General features: G+C 37.2%; 1 protein-coding gene across 1 annotated transcript in view; it reads left to right on the top strand.

The window, feature by feature from the left end:
• Positions 1-11578: 11578 nt before the first annotated feature.
• LOC113450532 (cytochrome P450 2J5-like) overlaps positions 11579-24001 on the top strand; it is a 32814-nt gene continuing 20391 nt past the window's right edge. Inside the window, exons 1-3 of the mRNA XM_026721756.2 lie at positions 11579-11921; positions 19346-19508; positions 23125-23274. Coding sequence (XP_026577541.1) covers positions 11751-11921; positions 19346-19508; positions 23125-23274 — 484 coding nt within the window. The 5' untranslated portion in view covers positions 11579-11750. The remainder of the gene's footprint in view (positions 11922-19345; positions 19509-23124; positions 23275-24001) is intronic.

The following is a 24001-nucleotide window of genomic DNA, read 5'->3' on the forward strand; positions in this document are numbered from 1 at the left end:
GAAGACCCTACACCATTTCAGAAAAATGGCTGTCCTTTCTCTTCTTAAAAACCTCCAGTGATGAAGCACCCACATTTTTTATGACGGCAAGCTATTCCACTGGTTAATTGTTCTCATTGTTAAGAAGTTTCCCCTTAATTCCAGGTAAATTCTCAGCCACTTATACCTTGACGGAAGGAATACAACTACCTCAAACTTGAAGTGCTGTGCTTACAAAGACAAAGTTGCATTGGTTATAAACTCAGGGATTAAGAAATTCCATTGCTATTTATATGGCATTTGAAATTTGCACAGATCATAAGTCTCTAGTGTGAATGTCAATATAAGATAAACCAACTCTTCCCGATTTAAAAGATGAACAAATGGCAGGTGCTTTCAATCAACACAGATTAAAATGTTTCATATACTTACAGTGTTGGAGATCCACCCATCATTAAACTGAGGCGAGTTTGGTTGTTCATGGTTGTGATTCTCATAAGAGGCTGCTTTTGTTCAACAGGTTTTTTAACCTTCCCACTCCATTCCTGGAGTTGTTTATGTAACAATAAGAGCTGGTTACATATTTTTAGTAGGAATTGGGCAGTTGCTAAAATAAAAGACACCATTGATTAATTGGGATCAGAGCAGGAAATTTCTTTCTCAGCATAGTAAATACCAAAGGACACCTTGTATAAGATATCTCTCCTTCTGGTGCTAATTAAAAATGCAGCTGTCCTAAATTTTAATTTAGGGGAATGATAGAAAGGCATCATACTCTGATTAATGATTCCAGGGGAAACTATTCTTTTTTATATTGGAAATGAGACAGATGTAAATGGAGAAATGGACAAAAGATATAAAAATATTTTTCTTTAAAGCAAGATTAAATATATAAAACAGAATTAAGATGAGGCAAAAGTGGAGAGGAGTTATATAATAGATATAGAATGGTAAACAAGATAGGTAATGATATATAGAAGAGCATGAATTCAATTGAAGTCCATACAAAAAGAGGTAATCTGGGGCCAAGTTACTTTCTAAAAGAAAGTTTTATGTTTTATGTTTATGTCTTATGTGTGTGTGTTCAATTAAGAATTAAATAATAAAATCTCGGAGGAAGACTAGATGAGAATAATTATAAACAAGCCAGAGGATGATTGAATAGCAGATAAATTAGAAAGGAAATATGATTGAATAATGATTAAAGAGAAACAATGTGGAATTTGGCAAAGGGAATTTACGTGTTTATATGGAAATGGGATAAATTATAAGTATGTGATATAAAGTAATGTGTTACCTGCCTTGTAAAGATTTACAATGGAAAGAGGTTTTATGTTTTAATGTTTAATGATGTTTTGTTTTGTTTGTTTGTTTGTAAAATCAATAAAACTTGTTTTAAAAAAATGCAGCTGTCCTGTGGCTTGTTCATTATGATTATGAACTTTCATCACGAAAGTGGGTTCCTGTAGTGAAACGGGGCTATAAATCTAAAGCCGGAATATTTCATCAGGACTATATAAGTTGTGTCCAGGTGCTGTAAGAAGTAAATCCAGGTGTGGACTGTGGCATGGAAAGGAAGTAGGATGTTATTAAGATGTAGCATTAGGTATAGTAGTTATAGTATCTTAAATATCTATTTATCCTACATATAACCACCCATCTCACACTAAAAATTACTCTGGACCATACCATATGCAAACAATTAAAAAACAAATACATAAAACACTTGCAATTTAAAAAACAAACAAAAAGTTACATAAAGCAAGAAAGAATAACCACAGTAAGGGAGCCATTGCAAAATCTACCCAGTCCCCTTGGCTCCCCAGGTCTAATAACATGTCCTGGTGTTGAGAGGCCTATAGGCTTAGTGTTGATGGGACTGTAGTTTTCTTCTTGGTAATTCCTTGATTAAGATATTGTTTATTGTTTGACTATTGTATACTGTTGGATTATTTGTCTGATTGGTTGTTCCTTGACTGGGGTATTGTTTATTACTTGATTGTTGATCTAGTAGTCCCAAAGGTGATGTTTTTTCAAGAGGCAACTGGAATTTCTTATGCAATTGCCTTTTGAAAAAAACACTTTTGGGACAATTGTGACCTGGATGACTGAGAATCTCCATAGATATGTTGATCTACTATTAATCCTGGTCTTAATATCTGCTTATCTGGATGTTGATCGCTGGTGTGGAGGTGTTTCCTTTTTGAGTTTTTGATAGTCTCTTTTGAAGGATGTATACATGTTGTTTATCTCTATGTGGCTGTTGATTGCTAATTTGTCTGAACGCCAGGCTTCCGAGAATTCTTTGATGTTTTGGTCTTAGCTCGGTCTAAAATACTCATGGTTTCCCAGTTAAGTCTGTCAATGATGTTACATTTGCCATTTTGCCTATCAACAATTCAAAGAAAGATTTAAGGTAGATTAAAAAGAGTTACGGGTTTGACTTTGTTAAAAATGAATTGGGAATTCTACTGTGGGGACAGCGATGAACATATTATTGCTAAGGTTTATAAAATGTTATTGAAATTGAATTTGGAAAGTGAACATGTAAAACATTGTATGATTCAGTGAGCAAGGCATTTTGGATATAATTTGATGCTTGAACAATAGGAAAATATGTGGACGAAAGGTTTAAAATTCACATTAAATTATAATTTAAAAGAAAAATTTTATAAGATGTTGTATTGCTGGTATTTAACACTGGATAAGTTATCTAGAATGTATAAAGATATCTTGAATAAATGCTTGAAATGTAAAAGCAAAGAAGGGACCTTTTATCATTTATGGTGGACAGGTGATAAAGCAAAGAAATTTTGGAGTAAGATTTATATTTTAATACTGAAAATTCTTAAAATGAAGATAAAGATGAAACCAGACATTTTCCTTCTGATTTAATGGGAAAAGATTTAGACATGGAAAATGGAAAAAGAGTAAAAAAAAATGGAAACTTGATCTTATATATGTCGACTGCAGCACAAAAATGGAAGGACATTCAATTCACACCATGGATGAATGGCTACAGAAGTTGATGGAGCTGGCAGAGATGGCTAAATTGACTGTTTTGATTTTTAAAAATAACAAAAGTACTTTTGTTGCCACATGGAGACTGCTTCTGGACTTTGTGCCTGAGGTGGAAAAAAAATGAAACTTTGATTTTGGGTTTTATTGATTAGACTGATTTATTGTTATGGAAATGGCTAGTTTACATTGTTTTGGAAAAGTGAAAAGTTGAGTTATTCTACTGCAGGAGTCGGGAGGCAATGCTTTTTTCTTTTCCTTTTCTCCTTCCCCCCTCACTTTTCTTTTCCCTTTTCCTCCCCCACTGTGTCCTAATATTTGCTTTCATATTTTTGTATTTTATTCTATTATCATGCTAATAAACAATAAAACATATTTTTTAAAAGGTCTGTCAAAGTATTGTCCAATTAAGAAGTTTTCATTCTGTCTTCTTAGTTGGTGTTCATGGATACAATCTGTTGATCTTCTACCTGTCTGTCTCTACCTGTCTTGTACTTCTTATACTGTATGTTATAGAGGAAGAGGAACTAAAGAGCCTATTAATGCGGGTGAAGGAGGAGAGTGCAAAAGTTGGCTTGCAACTCAACATTAAGAAAACTAAGATCATGGCATCTGGGTACTCAATTCCTGGCAAATAGATGGGGAAGAAATGGAGATAGTGACAGATTTTATTTTCCTGGGCTCCAAGATCACCGCAGATGGGGAATTTAGCCAAGAAATTAAAAGGTGCTTGCTCCTGGGGAAGAAAGCTATGGCAAATCTAGACAGCATACTAAAAAGCAGAGACATCACCCTGCCAACAAAAGCATATATACTCAAGGCTATGGTTTTCCCAGCTGCAATGTATGGCTGTGAAAGTTGGACCACAAGGAAGGCTGAGTGCCAAAGAATTGAGGCCTTTGAACTATGGTGCTGGAGAAGACTCCTGTGAGTCCCTTGGACTGCAAGGCAATCCAATCGGTCAGTCCTAGAGGAGATCAACCCTGATGCTCTTTAGAAAGCCAGATCCTGAACATGAAACTAAAATACTAATGGCCACCTAATGACAAGGAAGGACTCATTGGAGAAGAACCTAATGCTGGGAACGATTGAGGGCAAAAGAAGAAGGGGACTGCAGACAATGAGGTGGCTGGATGGAGTCACTGAAGCAATCGGTGTGAGCTTAAATGGACTCCAGGAGATAGTAGAGGACAGGAAGGCCTGGAGGAATGTTTCCATGGAGTCACGATGGGTCAGACATGACTTTGCAACTAACAACAACAACTAATGTAGATGGCTCCTGTTTTTTTTCCCCTTCTGGAACTATTGGGTATTTTAGTTTAGTTTTGGAATATTTTGGAAGGCTTATGTTATCAATACTACCCATTCATCAAAAACATTTCAGAAATAACCAACAGACTATCACAATCCCATTTGTTTATATCCTTGAAAGCTCAGCTGTAGATGTTTATGCAGGTGAAGACTGAGGCCAGAATGAAGGATCAGAAGTTTAAGTTGATTTTAATGGTTTCTGGATGGATTAGGCCTTTCCTGGTCATAAATGAGCAATAAGATTCTTGATCTCCATCAATGTCACTGGTGTCCATATTGTCAGATTTTTCTGTCATTTGGCTAGAACATTCACTTTCCATAATGGTGTCCCTAAATAGTTCATAAAAGTGTTCCTCCCAGTTCATGGGTGGGAGGGATGGAAACCAGTACCTTAAACTCTATCGATTAACAAAATGATGAGGAGAAGAGACAAGAGTAAATGTTGCTCTCATTATTTAGTATGGCAAGAAACATACTAGTCCTTTGCCAACTAGTTCTGAAATATAACAAATATAAACCTTTATCTTTTGAGCCATATAACACTCAAGGAAATTACGTGCCTCGTGCACAGAATAATATTTTTTGTTTTGTTCTATTTCTCCTTTTACAAATGAAGGATTGAGCGGTGAGTCTAATGTCTCCTTGAAAGGCCCTATGAGATGTTTCATCAAGCAAGGAAAGAATGTATAGATCTAAAAAGTAAAAAATTAAAATATTGTCAGTATAGTTGTGGTTCATATGCTTTTCTTCCACAAACCTGGGCCATGCTTTAGTATAGCAGAATTACCTAAGGGTTAATTTGAACTGAAAATCAGGACCAAGTTACACTAATGCACAAATTGGTTATGGGCAGCCCTGGAGGCAAAGGCATACCTAATATGGGAGAGGTTGTGACCTCTTTTTATAGATGTGCATATGAGAATATACAGTACATGTGTATGGATAAAGAAGCAAGATATTTGATTAGGTAAAGGCAACAGCTAGTATTCAATTGCACCATGTGCTAATGAGGTCAATGTAGCTATTAAGGTGTAAGAAAATGGTGTAGGATTACAAAGTAATCCTAATAGTTGCTTTGGAGAATAAAATGTGTGGCATATAAATTTAATAAATAAAAAAATAATTGGGGTTCTGAAAGTACAAGGAGGCTGTTTACTATTAACACATATATTTGAGGAATATAATTTCTATTGATTATCCAGAACTCTATTCATCTCCCAGTATCTCTTCCTAGCTTATTATCCTTAGCCTAACAAAAATTTTATGGCTGAGTTGATAGTTTTAGTTTCCCTAGGATAGTATTTTACATAGAGGAATAGCTAAGTCGGTGCGCTATTCTTCATTAGTAAATTACTCCATTTGGGTCCACCTGACATTAGACCATAAATTAATCACATATACTGGAATTGTACAACACACAACTTAAAAAATATAGTTGGTTAGTCCATGATCCAACGTGGGGAAACTCAGTTCTTAGAAGAATGAAATTGTTTAAACCGAGTTGATAGATAGAGGTATAAGGCCAAAATTTATTATCTTATGCAATGGTAAATGTTTTTCTTTTGCTATATCTGGCATTCCCAAATTGCCTCCTCCTCTTTATAAGCTATTGTCTGTCTGTCTGTCTATTATCTATCTATCTATCTATCTATCTATCCATCCATCCATCTATCTATCTGTCTATCTATCTATCATCTATGGCGTATCCCTGAAAAAAAGATCCACTGGAAAATAAACCCTAGCATGATTTTTCAGGATGCTTGTAATAAGCCCTACTCCAAAAATAAGGCCCAGTTAAGATTGTCACCCTGATGGACACATTTAGTACCTTATTTCCCTGAAAATTAAGACCTAACCAGATAATAAGAACTGTGTCTTTTGGCGCAAAAAGTAATATAAAAAAGAAGAGAAGAGGAGATTTGGAAGGGACTTGGAGGTCTTCTAGTCCAACCCGCTTCTAGTCCAACCCTACACCACTTCAGATAAATGGTTATCTAATCTCCTTTTTAAAACTTCCAGCGTTGGAGCATTTACAACTTCTGGAGGCAAGTTGTTCCACTGATTAATTGTTCTGTCAGGAAATGTATCCTTAGTTCTAAGATGCTTCTTTCCTTGAGTAGTTTCCACCCATTGCTTCTTGTTCTACTCTCAGAAGCTTTGGAAAATAGTTTGACTCTCTCCTCTTTGTGGCAGCTTCTGAGATATCAGAACACCCCTATCATGTCACCCCTAGCCCTTCCTTTCATGAGACTAGACATATCCAGTTGCAGCAACCGTTCTCTTTATGTTTTAGCCTCCAGTCCCATAATCATCTTTGTTGCTCTTCTCTGCACTCTTTCTAGAGTCTCAACATCTTTTTTACATCATGGCAACCAAAACTGAATACAGTATTCCAAGTGTGGCCTTACCAAGGCATTATAAAATAGTATTAACATTTCATATGATCTTGATTCTATCCCTCTGTTTATGCAACCTAGAACTGCGTTGGCATTTTTGGTAGCTGCATCACACTGCTGGCTCATATTTAAGTGATTGTCCACTAAGAATCCAAGATCCCTCTTACAGTTACTACTTTTGAGCCACGTATCACCTATACTATACTTATGCATTTGTTTTTTCCTGCCTAAATGTAGAATGTTATTTTTTTCATCACTGAATTTCATTTTGTTAGATAGTGCCCGTGTTCAAGTCTGTTAAGATCCTTCTATATCTTAAGCCTATCTTCTAGTGTGTTGGCTATTCCTGCTAGTTTGATGTCATCTGCAAATTTCATGAGTTCCTTATCTATCCCTGTTTTGTTCTTGGAAACAAACACACCACAAAATGAGGTGAGGTGGGGGGACTTCCGGTTTGCAAGGCTTCGGCGGCGGCAGGAATTTGCGATCGTGCGCAGTTCCTGCTGTGCTCGCCGCTGGAGTGCCCCTGATCCAGACAGATTTGTGGGCTAATAGTTACCCCGTAGAGGTAACTGAAGACAGGGGAGATCCAGCAGGGGTCCAGGGGAATCGCAACCCCCCCTCCTCAGCTGGCTTAACTCCTTTTTCCAAAAGCGGTAGAGCAGCGGTCAGCAATGGCCGCCACAAAGAAGCTTTCATCCGCACAAGAATGTGCAGGAGGAAGCTGAGAAAGTGAAAGTTTTTGGCTGAACCAGGATAACAAGTAACATTTAAATACCCTGGTATTTTAATTTCATTAAAGATACATTGTTCCCAACGAAGATCGGAAAAATCAGCGGATGAAAGTTAAAAGGGAAAGTTTGGGTTTTTTTACTCTCCTTCCTTACGGTGATAGCAGATGGAAATCAGAAAAACCCATTTTGGCACCAGCAGGTAATTAAATTTGAAAATTAAAGCCAAGGGGACATTAAAGATTTCTGAACATTGGAATTAAAAAATATATATTATTTTTTGCTATAAGTGGGAAGGGAGAGGAAAAGAATTAATTTTAAGATTTTGCTGGAGGAGGCTGCTTGGAACTTATAAGATCAGAGTTAAATTGTAACAAGACTTCTAAAAGATATACTTTGGAACTTTGCAATTGAACTGTACCCCAGGAAGAGAAAGTATAAAAAGAAGAAAGTGCTAAATGAAACACTTTGTGTCTATTTGGATTGCTTCGTGACTTTGGGACCTTTGGAAATTATTATTTGAAAGACTAAAAACATTTGGGTTGTTTAAAATTTTTTCACAATGGCATTACTTGTTGATGAACTGAAAATGGAATTTAAAAAGCTAAAAGAAGAGGAACAAAAAGGGAAGGTCTCTTCTGGATCTGTTTTTCATTTTTTAGAAATGGCGATTTCTACCTATCAGAAATTACAAGAACAAGAAGGTTGGGATGAAGAAGAAGGCAAGCCATCTTTAATGAACAAATAACTTTAGCTGGGGAAGAAAAGGGAAAGAGGGGAAAGAAAATGAAGAATTTAAGACTTAAAAAAACAACCAAAAAAGGGAAAAATAAGGTGAAAAATCGATACAATGTTAGAAAGCATCAGAAAAGAGGAATACAGAAGAGGGTGGAGATCAAGGGGGGGTAAAAAGGCTAGATTGGAGAAGAAAGGAAAGGAAAAAGGGAAGAGAAGTTACAAAGGTTTGAAACAAGATGTAAAGAAACAGGATTTATTCAGAGATAATGGGTAAAAATATAATTATAAAAGATTCTGCAAAAGTACAGAAGACTGTATTGTTGTATTTGTATTTGAAATAATGTTACAAAACTGGAACATTATATGATTATAAAATGGGATAAAATATTAAAAGGAATGTGTAAAATGCTTAAGATTTAATGATAGAGTTTAATTTGCTATGGATTATTGTTTTAATTATATTATAAACGTATTATTTTCCTATTTTAAAATATAGTACGTAGCTTTAGAATGTACTAAGCAGAATCAGAATGAAAATTATATATTATTTTAAGTGTTAAATTTAGGGGAAAGATATAAAGGCGTCATACTTCAATCAGTGATTATAGGAGAAATTTTGTTTTAATGAGAAAAGATAATAGATAATTGAAATAAAACAGACAAAAGATACAAGTATAATGATTCAAATTGAGATGAAATAAATAAAATAGAATTAAGAGAGTGAAAAGAGGGCAGAAGCTATATAGAAAATGTAGAATGGTAAATAAGATATTAAATGGTATATAAAGTGAGCATGAATTTGATTTATGTCTGTACAAAAAGATGTAACCTGGGACTAAGCCGCTTTCCAAAAAGAAGTTTTATGTTTTCATGTTTTGTGTTTTGTTTGTGTATGTTTGTTTATTGAAAATTAATAAAAAATTTATTTAAAAAAAATGAGGCGAGGTGGCTGGCTTAGTTGCTCAGGCTTTATTTAAGCTTTGTGTGCTAACAATGCAGATTAAGCTCAGTTGTGAGGCAACAGCTGTTGGCCTCTTTCACAGCTCTTTTTATACCAAGCTGTCAAACCAGTAGCCAATCAGTTTGCAGCTGGGTGCCCCCTGCTGGATTCAGGCCAGAGGGAGAACTTGAAGAGACAGTAATCCCCTCATCCAAACCATTGATGAATATGTTGAAGTACCCCACTGAATCCCTCCCTCTATTTAGATGCAGTTCCATTGAGGACTACACATTGAGTGCGGTTGGTCAGCCAGTTACAAATCCATCTGGATTCATGATGCTGTCTAACCCACATTTTTCTATTTTATCAAGTAGTAGGGTATGGTCTACTTTGTCAAATGCCTTACTGAAGTCCAAATAAATTATATTGACAACATTCCTTTGATCCACTAATTTTGTCACTTTGGCAAAGAACGCAATAAGATTAGTCTGGCATGATCTGTTTTTGACAAAACCATGTTGGCTTTTGGTTATTATTTTGTTTGCTTCGAGGTGTTCACTGATTCGTTGCTTAATTATCTTTTCCAGAATCTTCCCTGGTATTGAGGTCAGGCTAATAGGTCTGTAGTTTCCTGGATCTAGAGGGCTGAACACAGAAATATGCATAGCATAGTCTGAAGACTTGAGGGCAGAATGCAAAAATATGCCTATAAGGGTCACTTGCTTCACAAGGTGGCAGCAGAGGGTCTGGAAGATGCTGTTGCTATGCCCATATTAGGTTGCAGTTACTCTTGGGACCTTTGAATTAAGTTGATTAAATGATGCACAATAGTTTCATAATCACTCTGGTCAATATTTGAGAAATTGTGGAAAAAAATTACATAAGGAAAAAAAATGTTGACTACCAGAAGGGGGCAGTGGGCTGAAGAGAAAAGGGGGGGGGACTGCTTGCCCACTGTTGAAAATAAAATAAAATGACTTCACTGTAAATTTCTTCTTGACCACCAGGTGGAGCTGTAGGCTGCTTTAGATTAAGTGCTCCGTTGCTATGGAGACGGAAGAATGTTGATTACCCTGGCCTCTTTATTGCCTCTACAAGAGAAGCCTTTCTTTTTAGCAAAACAAGTAAGATTTCTGAAACTTTCTCATTGCGTTTGGAAAGGGTTTGTAATTGAATGAATACAGGGATGGATGAGATATACTTGGTCACTCCCTTGCTTTGCAAATAAGTTCTTTCCAGTTAGGAGTTGTAATTTGAGACACAGCCTTGCTTTCACTGAAGAGAAAGGGAGGAGGAATTAGCCCCTTTCTGGAACTACAATGTATCTCTATCAGTTGTAAATTGGCTGAAGAGGGTCTGTTTTATGGCTTTGTCTCCATGCCAGATGAGCATGGCAGAGTCAGCTTTAGTTTTTATTTAAAAAATACAAGCAAGATTACTCAAGCTTTTGAGAACTGGGAAATTTCTAACTCTCCTTGTTATGCAAATAGAATCCCAAATAGTAGGAAGGCAGATTGAGCAGAGAGGAGGGGTGGGTGGGTGGGTAGAAAGGTCTTTTTGTTTGTAGCATGTGGGAAACTCCAGCCCCTCCCAACATCCACAGCATGTAAAGAGTTCCAATGTTCACAGAGAGAGAGAGACAATGAGACATGCAGGTTCACATCAACATTGCACATTCACTCCTGGCTTCAATATCACATTGCTTTATCACAAATCCAAAATTAATAAATTTATTCTGATGGGTTAGAAATCATTTTTTACTTTTCTGTCTTGTCTCATCACAGAGGTGGATTTGTGGCTGTGCAGATGCAGATAGATAATTCCACAAAACATCCATAACAAAGTACATTTATTGGTACATCAGGTATCTTCATAACTCACATTTGTGATGAAGCTCTTCTATAATGACCAATCCTTTGTATATCAGCATTGCAGGTAAAAAAATGTTATTTTCCTAATCCATCACATAGTGATAGAAAGAAAGCTGTTATCAGTCCATGAGTGCAGGCAAGAATGGGGGGAAACCCCCCTCAACCCCTCAAGGGTCAACTTAGTGACCAATCAGGATTACAGATGTAACCACGTGACATGAACTACATTTCCCAGGATATCTTTAACTACATTTACCATGATGCATTCCCTTAAGGGGACAGCTCACAATTCCTAAGTAACTAACCAATTCCCATAGACTGGCTGGGACAGCACAGCCATCAATAGACACACAGAGATAAACAAATGTACATATCATACTAGAGAAATACTAAAAAAAAAAAGCCAAGAAGAAAATAAAAAGTTCACGCTACATCCTTCCCAGCATCCAACATCCAAATAAGCAAGGGTTACCACATGACAAACCAATAGAAAACAATGCCTAATTAATTTTAGTGATGCAGAGAAAACCCAACACCCATCATAACTGACAGGCAAGTCATTATATATAAAAAGAGAGCAAACGCTATACTCATGTTGTTGACCAACTAGATAATGAAATATTTGCAACCCTGAGCTACAGATAGAGGTTGACATACAGAAAAAAAGAAGTGGCCACAACTATAACGCAATCAAGTAGCGAGAGAGAACCCAGTTCCTCTCAGTATATTAGAAAGAATCCAAGAATCGACAAGGAGAAAAGACGGCATGATAGAAATATCAGTAATTTTACTTTTTCCGCTGCTTTCTCTACTGATTCTGTTCTCCCTGGAACAATGGTGGTCCCGGAGACACTTCCCACCTGGTCCTCTTTCTCTTCCAGTCTTTGGAAATGCATGGGCTCTCCAGATGAGAAATAATGAAGACGTTTTGAAGAAGGTATTTATTTCTCAGTATAGATTCAATAATTAATTAACTAAATCATTAATGGAGGCAATTTTACTTTATTTTCTTTCTCCTGTGATCATCTCCCAAGTTGGTTTGTGAGTAAAAGATTCTGACACTGTACTAATATTGTAATAACTTGACGAATGAGAACAATGCTGATCAAAGCTTCTCAGCTTTTTAGATTTGGGTTGCGATCCAGAAATGCAGAATCCATTTGAATTCTAGAAAACAGTTCCTAATTTTAAAGGTAATTTGAGAATGGATTTTAAGATGTGGTAAACCAGAAGCTGGAAAGCCATCTTTGGGGGATTCTCTTAATTTATATTCATGAACTTAGCATCATATTCAGCAGCTCCTTCCAATGCTACACATTTATTAGAGAGATATAAACATGACCTTGTTCCTATTGGCTAAACATTCCCCAGGTTAAAAAAAGTAGCTTGCTACAATCAAACTAAGGCTAAATATGTAGCAAAGCAAATTACAAACTTTATTTTATTTATTTATGTATTGGAATTGGACAAACAAAAATGAGAACAAGAATAAGAGAATAAAAATACAGTGACAGGGACGATAGGCACATTAGTGCACTTATGCATACCCCCTCTACTGACCACTTAAGTACGAAGTAAGGTCCACGGAAGTCAATTTGTGACTGAAACTGTGAAAATTTGTAGCTGAGACAACTGAATCAGGTAGGGCATTCCAAACTTTGACAACTCTACTACAGAAATTATATTTTTACAGCCAAGTTTAGAACAAGTTACATTGAGTTTAAAGCGGTTGTTTGTGTGCGTATTATTGCGATTAAAACAGAAAAAGTCATTTACAGGTAAAACACTAGTACGTATAATTTTGTATGCAATAACTAAGTCTGATCACAAGTGACAAAGTTCTAAGGTATCCAAACTGAGAATTTTGAGCCTCAGCAGCATAAGGAATTCTATTGTGTACAGAAGAGTGCCAGACTTTTCTCGTGGAGTATTTCTGAACTCAATCGATTGCACTGGTGTCAGTATTTATTTAATTCTTTATTTAGTGTCTCCTGTAAAATAGGATAACAGTAACTCACAGATAAACAAAACTGTGCTAAGGAAATTAAATGGAATGAAAACCTCTCTTTATCATGATTAAAACTGTAAGTTGATTAAAGCAATGGAGCACTCCTCTAAGCTGCGGCAGGAAGCTTTAGTTGGTCTGGGACTTACACATCTGATATCGTTAAAGAATTACCTGCACTTAAAGCCTAATGAATAAATGTTATATATTTAGCTCGTGAATGTATACAGATGAAATTTGTCTCTCTGAACCAGCATTGCTTGTAGGTGAGCTCTGACCTCTGTTTATATTGGGTTACTCCATAAAATTGCATTTATCAGTGCTGATAAATTAACTCTTCATGCTTCTCTTTATTCAAATATTTCCAAATGATGATCGTTATGGTTTTCTAATCATTGCATTTTCATGCCTTTTCTAATTTCTTTGAGACTTTGATGTCTTTGTAGAAAGGCTGTACCTTCTTTGTACAGTATTTATACATTTACTGATAATTTACCACAAATGATACGTAAGAGCTTCAAAAAAATACTTATGCTAAATACTCAAAACTTCAGAGGTTTTCTCTTTCTGTTCCTCCTTACAGTCAAGAAAGTAATTGTTTTAATTTAACAGATTAGCCAGACATAGAATTACTTACTGTCTACTCATTGAATTCAAGAAGTTAAGTTCCAGAAAAACAAGCATCAGAAAAATAGCAAATCTTCCAAAAAAAAAAATGCTGTCAATGGTAAAAATATAATTCCAGTAAGGAAGTTGTCAGTAGCTTCATACATTAAACTAAGTCTCTCTCCACATATGGTTATAACACGAGGCATCATGACTCTCCGCCTTAGAAATGTAATGGATTTTTTGAGTGGCTGTGTAAGCTAAGATAATGAAGATAATGTTTTATTTCTTCATCTTAGAGCCATAAGCAGAATTGTGTAATGTTTTTTTGACAGCTATGTCCTGGGTAGATTTCTTATTGGGCACTCCCCAGTGGTCGGCTTCCAAATTATTTCCTACCGGTTCTATGAGTGATTCTATATGTGTGCGCTTAAGCATAGACCGACCTCTATGTCAGCTGAGTGAGGTGAGCTGTGCTGTTTTTTAGCTCAGCTGAGGAGCAGCAATCCACTCTGCCACGCGAATCAGCTGAGCTAAAAAACAAGGGAATATAGGAGAGGAAACAGTGGGGGCTGGGGGGGCAACCAAAGGTGGTTTTTCCAGTTCTCTGAACTGGTCAAAATTTCTGCTACCGGTCAGAACCGGTCTGAACCTGCTGAATACTACCTCTGGTACTCCCAGAATGTCCCATTTCCACGATCCTCAGTGTGTAGAAATACAGAGAGGGTGGATTTAAATCAGTCTATATTAGGTGTTGGTACCTCATGAGTCAGCATGAAACCACTCAGAAGCTGATCCTCTCGAAGCATTTACAGAATACAGAATAAAACAGTTGGAAGGGCCATCTAGTAGGCCTCTGCTCTAGCAGGAGGCCCTATACTATTTCTGACAAGTGGCTGTCCACTCTCTTCTTGAAAATGAAAAAAAAAATCTCAAATTTTTCACTTGCTTATCACAAGCATATAATAAGGCAAATCAAGGCTCTGGTACAATACAGAACATCCTTGACTTACGACCACAATTGAGCGTTGCTAAGAAAGACAGTTATTAAGTCAGCTTTGCCCCATTTTACAACCTTTCTTGCCACAGTTGTTAAGTGAATCACCCCAGTTGCTAAGTTAGTAACGTGGCTGTTAAATGAATGTGGCTTCCCCATTGACTTTGCTTGTCAGAAGCTCTCAAAAGGTGATCATGTGACCCTGGGGCATTGCAACCATCATAAATATATGCTGGTTAGCAAACATCTGAATTTTCATCACATGATCAATTCTATTACATCTTCAGCAACACTTTCAACTTGTTCCTGATTTTATTAAACTCACCTTCCCAGGTGTTAAGTATATATGACCTTTCCCTAATTTTAGCTATTGATTTTTATTTTTCCCATTCCCAAATCCAAAAATTGCTATGCAAATCAATTCTTAAAACAGTCTTCCATATCTGCAGATATACCAAATATGATCTTGTATATATTGGAGTTTCTATCTTATTTTTCCTGAAATGTGAAAATCTAGTCTTTATTCACTGTTCTTTGACAGATGGTATTGATATAAAATGTAAAATCTGATATATCTGCATCCAAAACTCTAAGTATTGTCTTACTTGTATTTGTTCTATAGATAAAAATATGGAATCTGAAAAGAATTTTGTTTAGTTCTATATTGTTCCTTTATATTCAGTTTCTTAAATTAATTTTGTTTAGGTTAAATTAGTTTATCTTTATTGAAGAAGTAAGAATGGAATATAAAACAAATTGAAAGTAAAGGTGCTGACATCGATTTATTTTATTTTACCATGGCTTCTACACCATAACTACAGGGGTGGGATTCAAATTTTTTAACAACCAGTTCTGCGGGCATGGCTTGGTGATCATGTGCCTGGGTGGGCATGGCTAGGTGGTCATGTGCCTGGATGGGCATGGCCAACTCGACATCACTCATGTTGAGAGATGCTTCTCCTTGTCTGGCCTCTCGTGACCATGGGAATGTTGCAATGGTTGTAAGTGTGAAAAACAGTCATGTCACTTTTTTCAGTGCCATTGTAACTTTGAATGGTTACTAAATGAACTGTTGTAAATCAAGGGTTACCTGTACACAAATGCAAAAAGTTTCTTTGCTTGCAAAAAGTTTCTTTGCCTGCAAAAAGTTCCCTAAATGCCAATCATTAGATTAAAAAGACCTGCAAGCCAGAGTTACAAGTCAGGCAGGGTGCCAGAGCACCTGGAAGAATTAAAATAGTTAAAATACAATGATAACTATCAGCAGCCAATTCTTGCTCATAAAGTGAAACCCTTAGCGGAGAGGTCATTTAAATCTGTCATTGTACATCATGTATACAACAAAATTGGTTTAGCCTCTACTGGTGCTGTCCATACAAGAATACAAGACAACATTAATAATATAAAGAATAATCCTTATACATATAGTTAGTGGGGGGGAAACTAGTCATACATTTCCATATGTACGTCATATTCTGTGCAACATGTATATTACTCTGGTGTATGAACTTATATCATGGTATATGCATATTATACACTACACTGGCACCAGTTAAATTCGTCACATTAATCTATTTGTGGTGCTATATTGTATTTAGGAGTCTGACAGCCCATGGATAAAAGCTGTTTTTAAACCTGTTTATCTGGCTGGCTATACTTGTGTCTTCTGCCCAATGATAAAAGTGAAAAGAGAAACTGGCCAGAGTGTGAATCTTCCTTACTCTACTGAAACAGCAAAACCTGGTGATGTCATCCAGTGGTGTTAGGGGGCAACGAATGGTTTTGTGTGCCAAATTAATCACTCTATGTAGTGCCTTCCTGTCCACGGCTATTAAACCAGCGTACCATACTGTTATAAAGTATGTGAGGTCACTTTCTGTTATGGACTGATAGAAAGAAGTCAACACCCATTGTTCCACCTGATTTCTGAAGTCTCTGTTGAGCCTTACTAACCAACCGGGACATGTTGTTTTTCCATTAGGTCTTGACTAATGAGCAGTTGCAAGAATTTAAAAGAAAAAACCCTCTCCACATGCCCCCCGTTGATATACAGTGGGGCAAGTTCCCCTGTTTGCTTCTAGAAATTATATTAATTATTGCTTCCAGAATTATATGAATTATCTTGAGCCTTGGATATATATCCAGTGGTGGTAGTCACCAAACCAACTTCCTCACCCCAAGGAAATCAAGTTTCCAGATATCCATCCAGATTGGCCTCTCACATTATTTTTCTGTAACACTTCAGAATGCAAAGTTTGTTCTAGTCCAGTTGCTTGCGGCTGTGAATCCTCAAAAACAGTTCACACTCCCTGATCTGATGGACTGATAAAAGCAGTAAAATTATGGCACACCCTTCCAGCCTGAAGCTAGTTACTATTCCACAAGCATGAACAACCTTCAGATAAGAAATAAAAACAGTTCATAACTTCTGACAATAAGGCCCCAGAGCTTGAGAAAAAAAGCCAAAACCTCAAGACTTTCTGGAAAAAAAACAGCAATGAGGCCATCCAATATTCAGGAAGTATGGCATGTTATGCTGTATAGGATGCAGCAATACTTTTTATTTTTATTTTATTTTATTTGGTTTGTCAATTGCTTACAAGATAATAGGTATAAGTAAAAACATAGTTATGAATACATGGATACATATAAGAAAGAAAGAAAAAAAGAAACAATAGGACAGGGATGGTAGGCACATTGGTGCACTTATGCACGCCCCCTACAGACCTCTGAGGAAAGGCTTGAGGTCAATAGTAGACAGTCTAAAGTTTTTGGGGTTTGGGAAAGGAACCACAGAGTCAGGTAGAGTATTCCAGACATTGACCACTCTGTTGCTGAAGTCGTATTTCCTGCAATCATGTTTGGTGCGATTAACCTTGAGTTTGTATCTATTGTTTACTCAGGTGTTGTTATGGTTGAAGCTGAAGTATTCATTGACGGGTAGGACATTGCAATGTATGATTTTATGTACTATACTTAGATCGGACCGAAGAATACAGAAAGAATAAATAAAATATAAAATAAAATAAAATAAAATAAAATAAAATAAAATAAAATAAAATAAAATAAAATAAAATAAAATAAAATAAAATAAAATAAAATAATAAATAAAGAATAAAGAATAAAGAAGAATACAGAGAAGGTGTGCTTCGGGGATTCCTTGCATGGCCTGGCTCAGCCCATTTTTGCCAGAGATCATTTACAAGTGCGACAATGTTGTTTCTGTCCCATAACTGGACCTGAAGCCTGACTGGAGGGCATCTATATAATCTATTTCATCCAGCACCTTCTGAAGCTGCAATGGACAGAAACAATCCAGATTGGTGGGATCAAGAGGGGCCAAACCAGGGCCTCCTTAGAAGGTAATGTCTCCACCTGAAGGGAAGAGTTTATCACTGCCTGAACCCACCAGGTTGTCACCGTACTAGAGATCTTTACCAGCCACAGGCATGGAATTGAGAGGTGGTTTACACTGAAAATATCAAGGACTTTATGCACTGCATCAGGCCCAATGGGATCAGACTGTTCCCAGACAACTAGATCAGACTTTTCCCCCACGCATCTCTTACGGACATGCGCCATACAAGAGTTCCAACTGGGAATGAATGAGAATGACTTTGTCTGGTCTACAAACACCCCTGGGTGGCCCTGAATGTCATTATCTGAGCTCTTCTGTCCCAGGAGAGACCAGGTGATCCTGAAGCCTGGCAACATTCTACAGATGCAATAAGGATGGTGAAATAATAGTGTTTTACCACTATAGTGTTTTACCACTATAGTGTTTTACCACTCCATGAGGTAGCCCTAAATTGTGTCTGGTTCTATTCACCCTTTGTTTTCCTCCAGCAAAACTCTAGGCTCCTCTTGGCCCTTTTCAGAATCTGCAGCTCCTCTGTGAACTACAGGGGAGTGTTAGAAGTGAGATGAGTCAAGAGAGGCCACACAGGCTTGACCCTACCCAAAGCCTTGGTTCTAGGATGTAACCAGAGCTTCAGCAAGACTGTGCAGCAAGGGACATCCCTCAGTTCCCTCTTGAACCTATTTTGGGTCCATCAGTCATCAGGGTGAACTGCTTAAATGGGCCCAGCCTCCCTGCCAAAGGGAAGCGGCATACGAGAATATCAAGGACACCAGAGCCATTACAAGGCAGATGACAAAAGATTCCCCCACCAGTTGTCATCGCTTGGACAAGAAGATCTTATGTGGCTTGTGATCACTGTCTGAAGTCAGGAGCAAGATGATTTGGGATAGGCATATGGCCTACATGGTGGCCATGAATGCTTGGACCATTTCTGAGGCCAAACCCAGAAATGACAGATTAAAATCCCCCAGGACCATAAGCCTGGGGAACTCCAATGCCAATCCTGAGATGGTCTCCAGCAGCTCAGGCAAAGAGGTAGTCATGCAGCAACAGGGAGATTGGTACGGTGGCAACAATCCTGGCTGATCCAATGAGCCTAGAAACATGGTTAATTGTCCATCCTTTCACTAAACCTACCAAGATATGGGAATATACCTTTGGAACTACATAGATGTTTTTTAAAAAATCTGCTTCTTTCCCCCTTAATATTCCATTTTTATTTCCCAATAAAGTGGCAGAATTTTAAGGAAAAAGCAAAATTATTAATGGCGGGGGAGTTGAATATGAAAATAATTATCTGAATTGAGGAATAGAAAAAAGCGGATGGCGACAAAGTGATATTTATTTTATTTTATTGTAAATTTTTCTTCCCATTTCTGATTTACTTCACAGCTGGCCAAGAAATATGGAAATATGTACACATTGTGGTTGGGGAATCAATCTGTAGTGGTGCTGTCTGGATTCAAAGCTGTAAAAGAAGGTTTGGTTGGATATGGAGAAGAATTTAGTGGTCGGGCTGTAAGTGCTTTCTTTTCATCTCAAGGAAAAGGAAGGGGTAAGTTGCAGAAAGTAAGGAATTACAGCGTTCTGTTTATGCCAATCCTACTAGAAAGGCTGCAGGAATTTGATATGTCTAGTCTAGTAAAAAGAAGGACTAGGGTTGATATAACAGTGGTGTCCAATATTTGAGGGGCTACCACAAAGATGAGGGGAATAATCTATTTTTTAAAGCACCAGAATGCAAGCAAGAAACAATGAATGGAAATTAGTCAAGGAGAGAAGGAGAAATTTCCTAACAATGAGAACAATCAACCAGCGGAATGGCTTGCCTTCAAAAGTTATGAGTGCCCCATTGCTAGGGGCTTTTAAGAAGAAACTGGACAGCCATTTGTCTCAAATGGTATAAGGTCTCTTACTTGAGCAGGGGGTTGGACTAGAAGACCTCCAACATCCCTTCCAACTCTGTTATTCTGATTCTGACAGACAAATCAGATCAGAATCAACTCCACACTAAGAGCAAAGCTATAATCTATTGAGGTGGAATAAATAATAAACTCCTGTAAATCTGATTATACTATGCTTCCCTCGTTTTTACACTTCTATTTCTGAATATTATCTTAATGATCTCATTATCTTAAAGAACTTAATGAATGTTTGCCTTATTCTTGCACAGTTCTCTCAGGGTCACTTCTATTACTGTCTATAGCCATGATGGCAAACCTATGGCACGCATGCCATAGGTGGCACACAGAACCATTTGTGCCGGCATGTGAGCCACAGGCAAACTTACCTCACTGTATATGTGCACGCCTCACAGCTGATTTTCGGCTAGTTTGAAGCCTTTTTCGGCCTCCCAGGGCTTGAAAAAAGCCTCTGCAGGCCGAATAGGCCCATTTCACCACTTCCTGTAATACCGGTAGTGACAAAACGGGCCTATTCAGCCTGCAGGGGCTTTTTTCAAGGCACAGTGCAGGTAAGGGGGTGGGGGGGCACGGCAGGGGTGTGGGAGGGATTGCACATACATGCACGGGGGGGGGGAGCGCATTACCTTCTTGGTGCTGACATGTGAGCACATGCGGACCAGCGCACACAAAATTTTTGGCACAGGAGCCCAAAAAGGTTAGCCACCACTGGTCTATAGTTTGTCAGAGTTTTACTAGGCTCCCATAAAAGAAAGTGAACTGTCTCACTGTAAGTGGAAACGTGCCTCCTCCACTCCCCAGAAAATTCTAGAATGGCAATTGTGTGAATTCCCCAGCTTTGTCAGTAGGTACCACAATTACTAGCAGGTAATTTTTATTACAGTCACCCCAATTACTAAATGTAAAACTTTCTTTCAATTTATTGATTTTAACTTATTGGTGGTATTCTCTCAACATGTTTTGCCTGGTTATTAAATTCGCCCATTTTCCAGCTTCACACAATATCTTGAACCAGAAACTAAAGAAATTATTATAAGCTAGATACAGTATGTACACATACACAAACAGCTGACTAAATACCAAACAAGCCTATTATGTGTAAATGAAACTGCTTGCTTATTTGATGAAATGGATTATAGCTGTAATGATTTAGGTGTTGTCTAATCTGGCTCTTTTACAATGAATAAACCATGCCTAATCATCTAGAGGAAATGTAGGTGGATCTGAGAAAGAAAAACAAAGATTAACAAGAGTTTGCAAGGTTTGTTGAAAGAAAAGAAACAGGCAAGCCAACTCTATGGCATAGTGACAGATAAATTACTTTGTGTGGATTGTTGCCTAATCTAAACTTAAGCCAGTTTAACAAATCTGTTTCCAGTAGGCAACAAGATGAGTAACAGCAAGTATTTTGTTTGTTTCTTGCTTTGAGGGCTTAAAAACAAGAACATTTGTCTGTAGTCGTTTCTGGTCATAATTATTTCTGCAACTGTCTGAATATGGAGTACATATTGTCCTCTTTATCTTAATTCTTACTGTTCTATCGCCAGAACAAAATAGACTCGAGACCGGAGTTGAGTTCAGCTCTTTATTTAACTGTCAGTAACTTCAACTAAAGTCGAGCCGCGGCAGCCCCTTTTATAGCGGCTGCTCGCGGCTTGCAACTAATGGCATTTATTTAAAACTCCCGCCGCTTAGGCAGCCAATCAGAACTGTTGTTATCTACCAATCGCTAGGCGGCAGTATCAGTCCAATAGGAATGCAGTATTACGAGTATGCAAAACAAGTATACAACACTTACAAATGACAAATCAGATAAACTTAAAAAATGAGTGATAATGTAATAATAAGATATGTGCTGTAATGCTTATTAGGTAACTCTAGAGTTTGGAATTGAAGGAATTTGTAGAGACAAAATCACAGAATCACAGGGCTGGAGATCTTCTAGTCTACCCCCAGCCCTTATATCATTCCACACAAATGGTTGTCCAATCTTTTCTTGACGGTGCAACTACAATTCCAGGAAACAAGTTATTCGATTCGTTAATCGCTCTTCCTGTCAGGAAGTTTCCCCTTAGTTCCAGGTTGGATCTTCCCTAAATCAAGGGCTTCCTATATAATCTAACATGTATTGAACATTTTAGCATTAATGTCTCTTTCCCATTGTCTGGGCAAAATAGAAAGTCTAATTCTTTTTTCCATTCAGTTATTATTCAGCACTAATACAACGTTATAAAGACAAAAATTGTAGGTTATATTACATCAAAACCTTTAGCAATTGCACTATGTGCTTCTGAGAATGAAAAAGTAATACGTACGTTCCAACTAGTTATCAATAGATGCAATTGCAAATGCTGACTCTGAGTTACATCAGACAAATATGTGACTGGAAAAGGATAGCAAAGGTATCATTTTCATCTATTAATGGATCTAAAATATAAACATTGCTTACACCTACCTTTTCCCTAATAATAAATTTTAATTCAGAGAACTGGATCATCCAAGAGTATTAACTTGATCATTTCATTTATCAAGTTAATGTTGACTCTTAGTGACCATATAGATTTCCTCTAGGGAAGTATCAACTTAGTTTGACAAAAACCAATGGATTCTCTGTGGCCTTATTTAATACCAAGATATTAGTTAATAATAGAAAGATAAATCTATGACCTCGAAGACCTGCTATTATTGCATCTTCTAAAAGAGTTGTCTGTACATGCAGATTAGGCATGGGTGATTATAGCAAAATATGGTTATCTTTTACTTATATACGTACATCTATGTAAGTGTCATGGTGGTGCAGTAGTTAGAATACAATATTCCAGGCTAATTCTGTTGATCACCAGCAGTTCGATCTTGACCAGCTCAAGGTTGACTCAGCCTTCCATCCTACCAAAATCAGTAACATAAAGATCCAGATTGTTGGGAGCAATGTGCTGACTCTATAAACCACTTGGCTGTAAAGCCCTATGAAGTGATATATAAAACTAAGGCATCTAAGGTATCAAACTCATGTCATCACATGATGATGTATCGGGACTTTTTCCCCCTTCACTAAACTGGCATGGTGCATCTGGCCCATGGCCTGGGAGTTTGACAGCCCTAGTCTAAGATCTATTGCTATTATATAAGCATATATGATCTGCCATAAGGATGTTTTCTTCTACAATGCTAATTTGTCCTTTTTTTAAAAAAATGAACAAAAATGAATGGAGTCATTCAATATTTCTCCTTGATTTATTTTGTATACAGGTATTGTGTTTGCAAATGGTCACATCTGGAAGAAGCAGCGACAGATTGGTAATACTTCTTTGCGGTTGTTTGGACCAGGGAATAAAAAGATTGAGCATCATATTAAAGAGGAAGCCCAGCAACTTATAGAAATCTTTACACGTACGCAAGGTAGGTAACATTACCAAGGAGAGAGCTCAGGGGGTAACTAAGGTTTATTGGGTCTCTGTCAAATAAAGTAAGATTGACTCCATAAAGCATAGCCAGTAAGAAGAGCTGGCACAGAGGGCAATAATAACAGAAACAACTAAACCAAAGAATTTGTTTTGTTTTGTTTTGCACTTTTAAATGTAATCTTAGTCCCAGAGAATGAATAGTGAACAATCATAATAAGTGACCCATCAGTGTAAGAAGCCAAGCCAAATCTATAAAATGGAAGCAGAGTTGCAACTAACGCTTGAACAATTACTAATTCCTGAAGCAACACTGATGATATCACCTAGTTTGGGTAATGAAATATCTGCAAGAAAACAACCAAGCTCAGAGAGCACCGTGAACCTTTCTTTCTTTCTTTCTTTTTTCCATATGGTGATAATCTTTATCCTATAGAGTTGTTAGTCTTGCTTAGGGCAAATCCATATCTCTTTGAAACAGTGTCCCACTAATTGTTATTTGAACTTATGCCTCCTTTTGCATTTATGTTTTCTCACTGCTGAGGTTTAAAATAGTGTTTTTCCTATTATTCTGACCCAAGATACTATGTGCAAGAAAAGAGGGGTGTGTTGATGTATATTGGGGAAGAGGCCTGAAAGGGGATGCAACTTGTTCTGTTGATTTACCAGTTCCTTTAGTCTGATCCAATAATTTTTATCCATCCCTGCCCCACACTTCACACTAG

The sequence above is a fragment of the Pseudonaja textilis genome, chromosome 4, assembly GCF_049901715.1.
Source record: "Pseudonaja textilis isolate UNSWEBS1 chromosome 4, rPseTex1.2, whole genome shotgun sequence".
NCBI classification, from domain to species: Eukaryota; Metazoa; Chordata; class Lepidosauria; order Squamata; family Elapidae; genus Pseudonaja; species Pseudonaja textilis.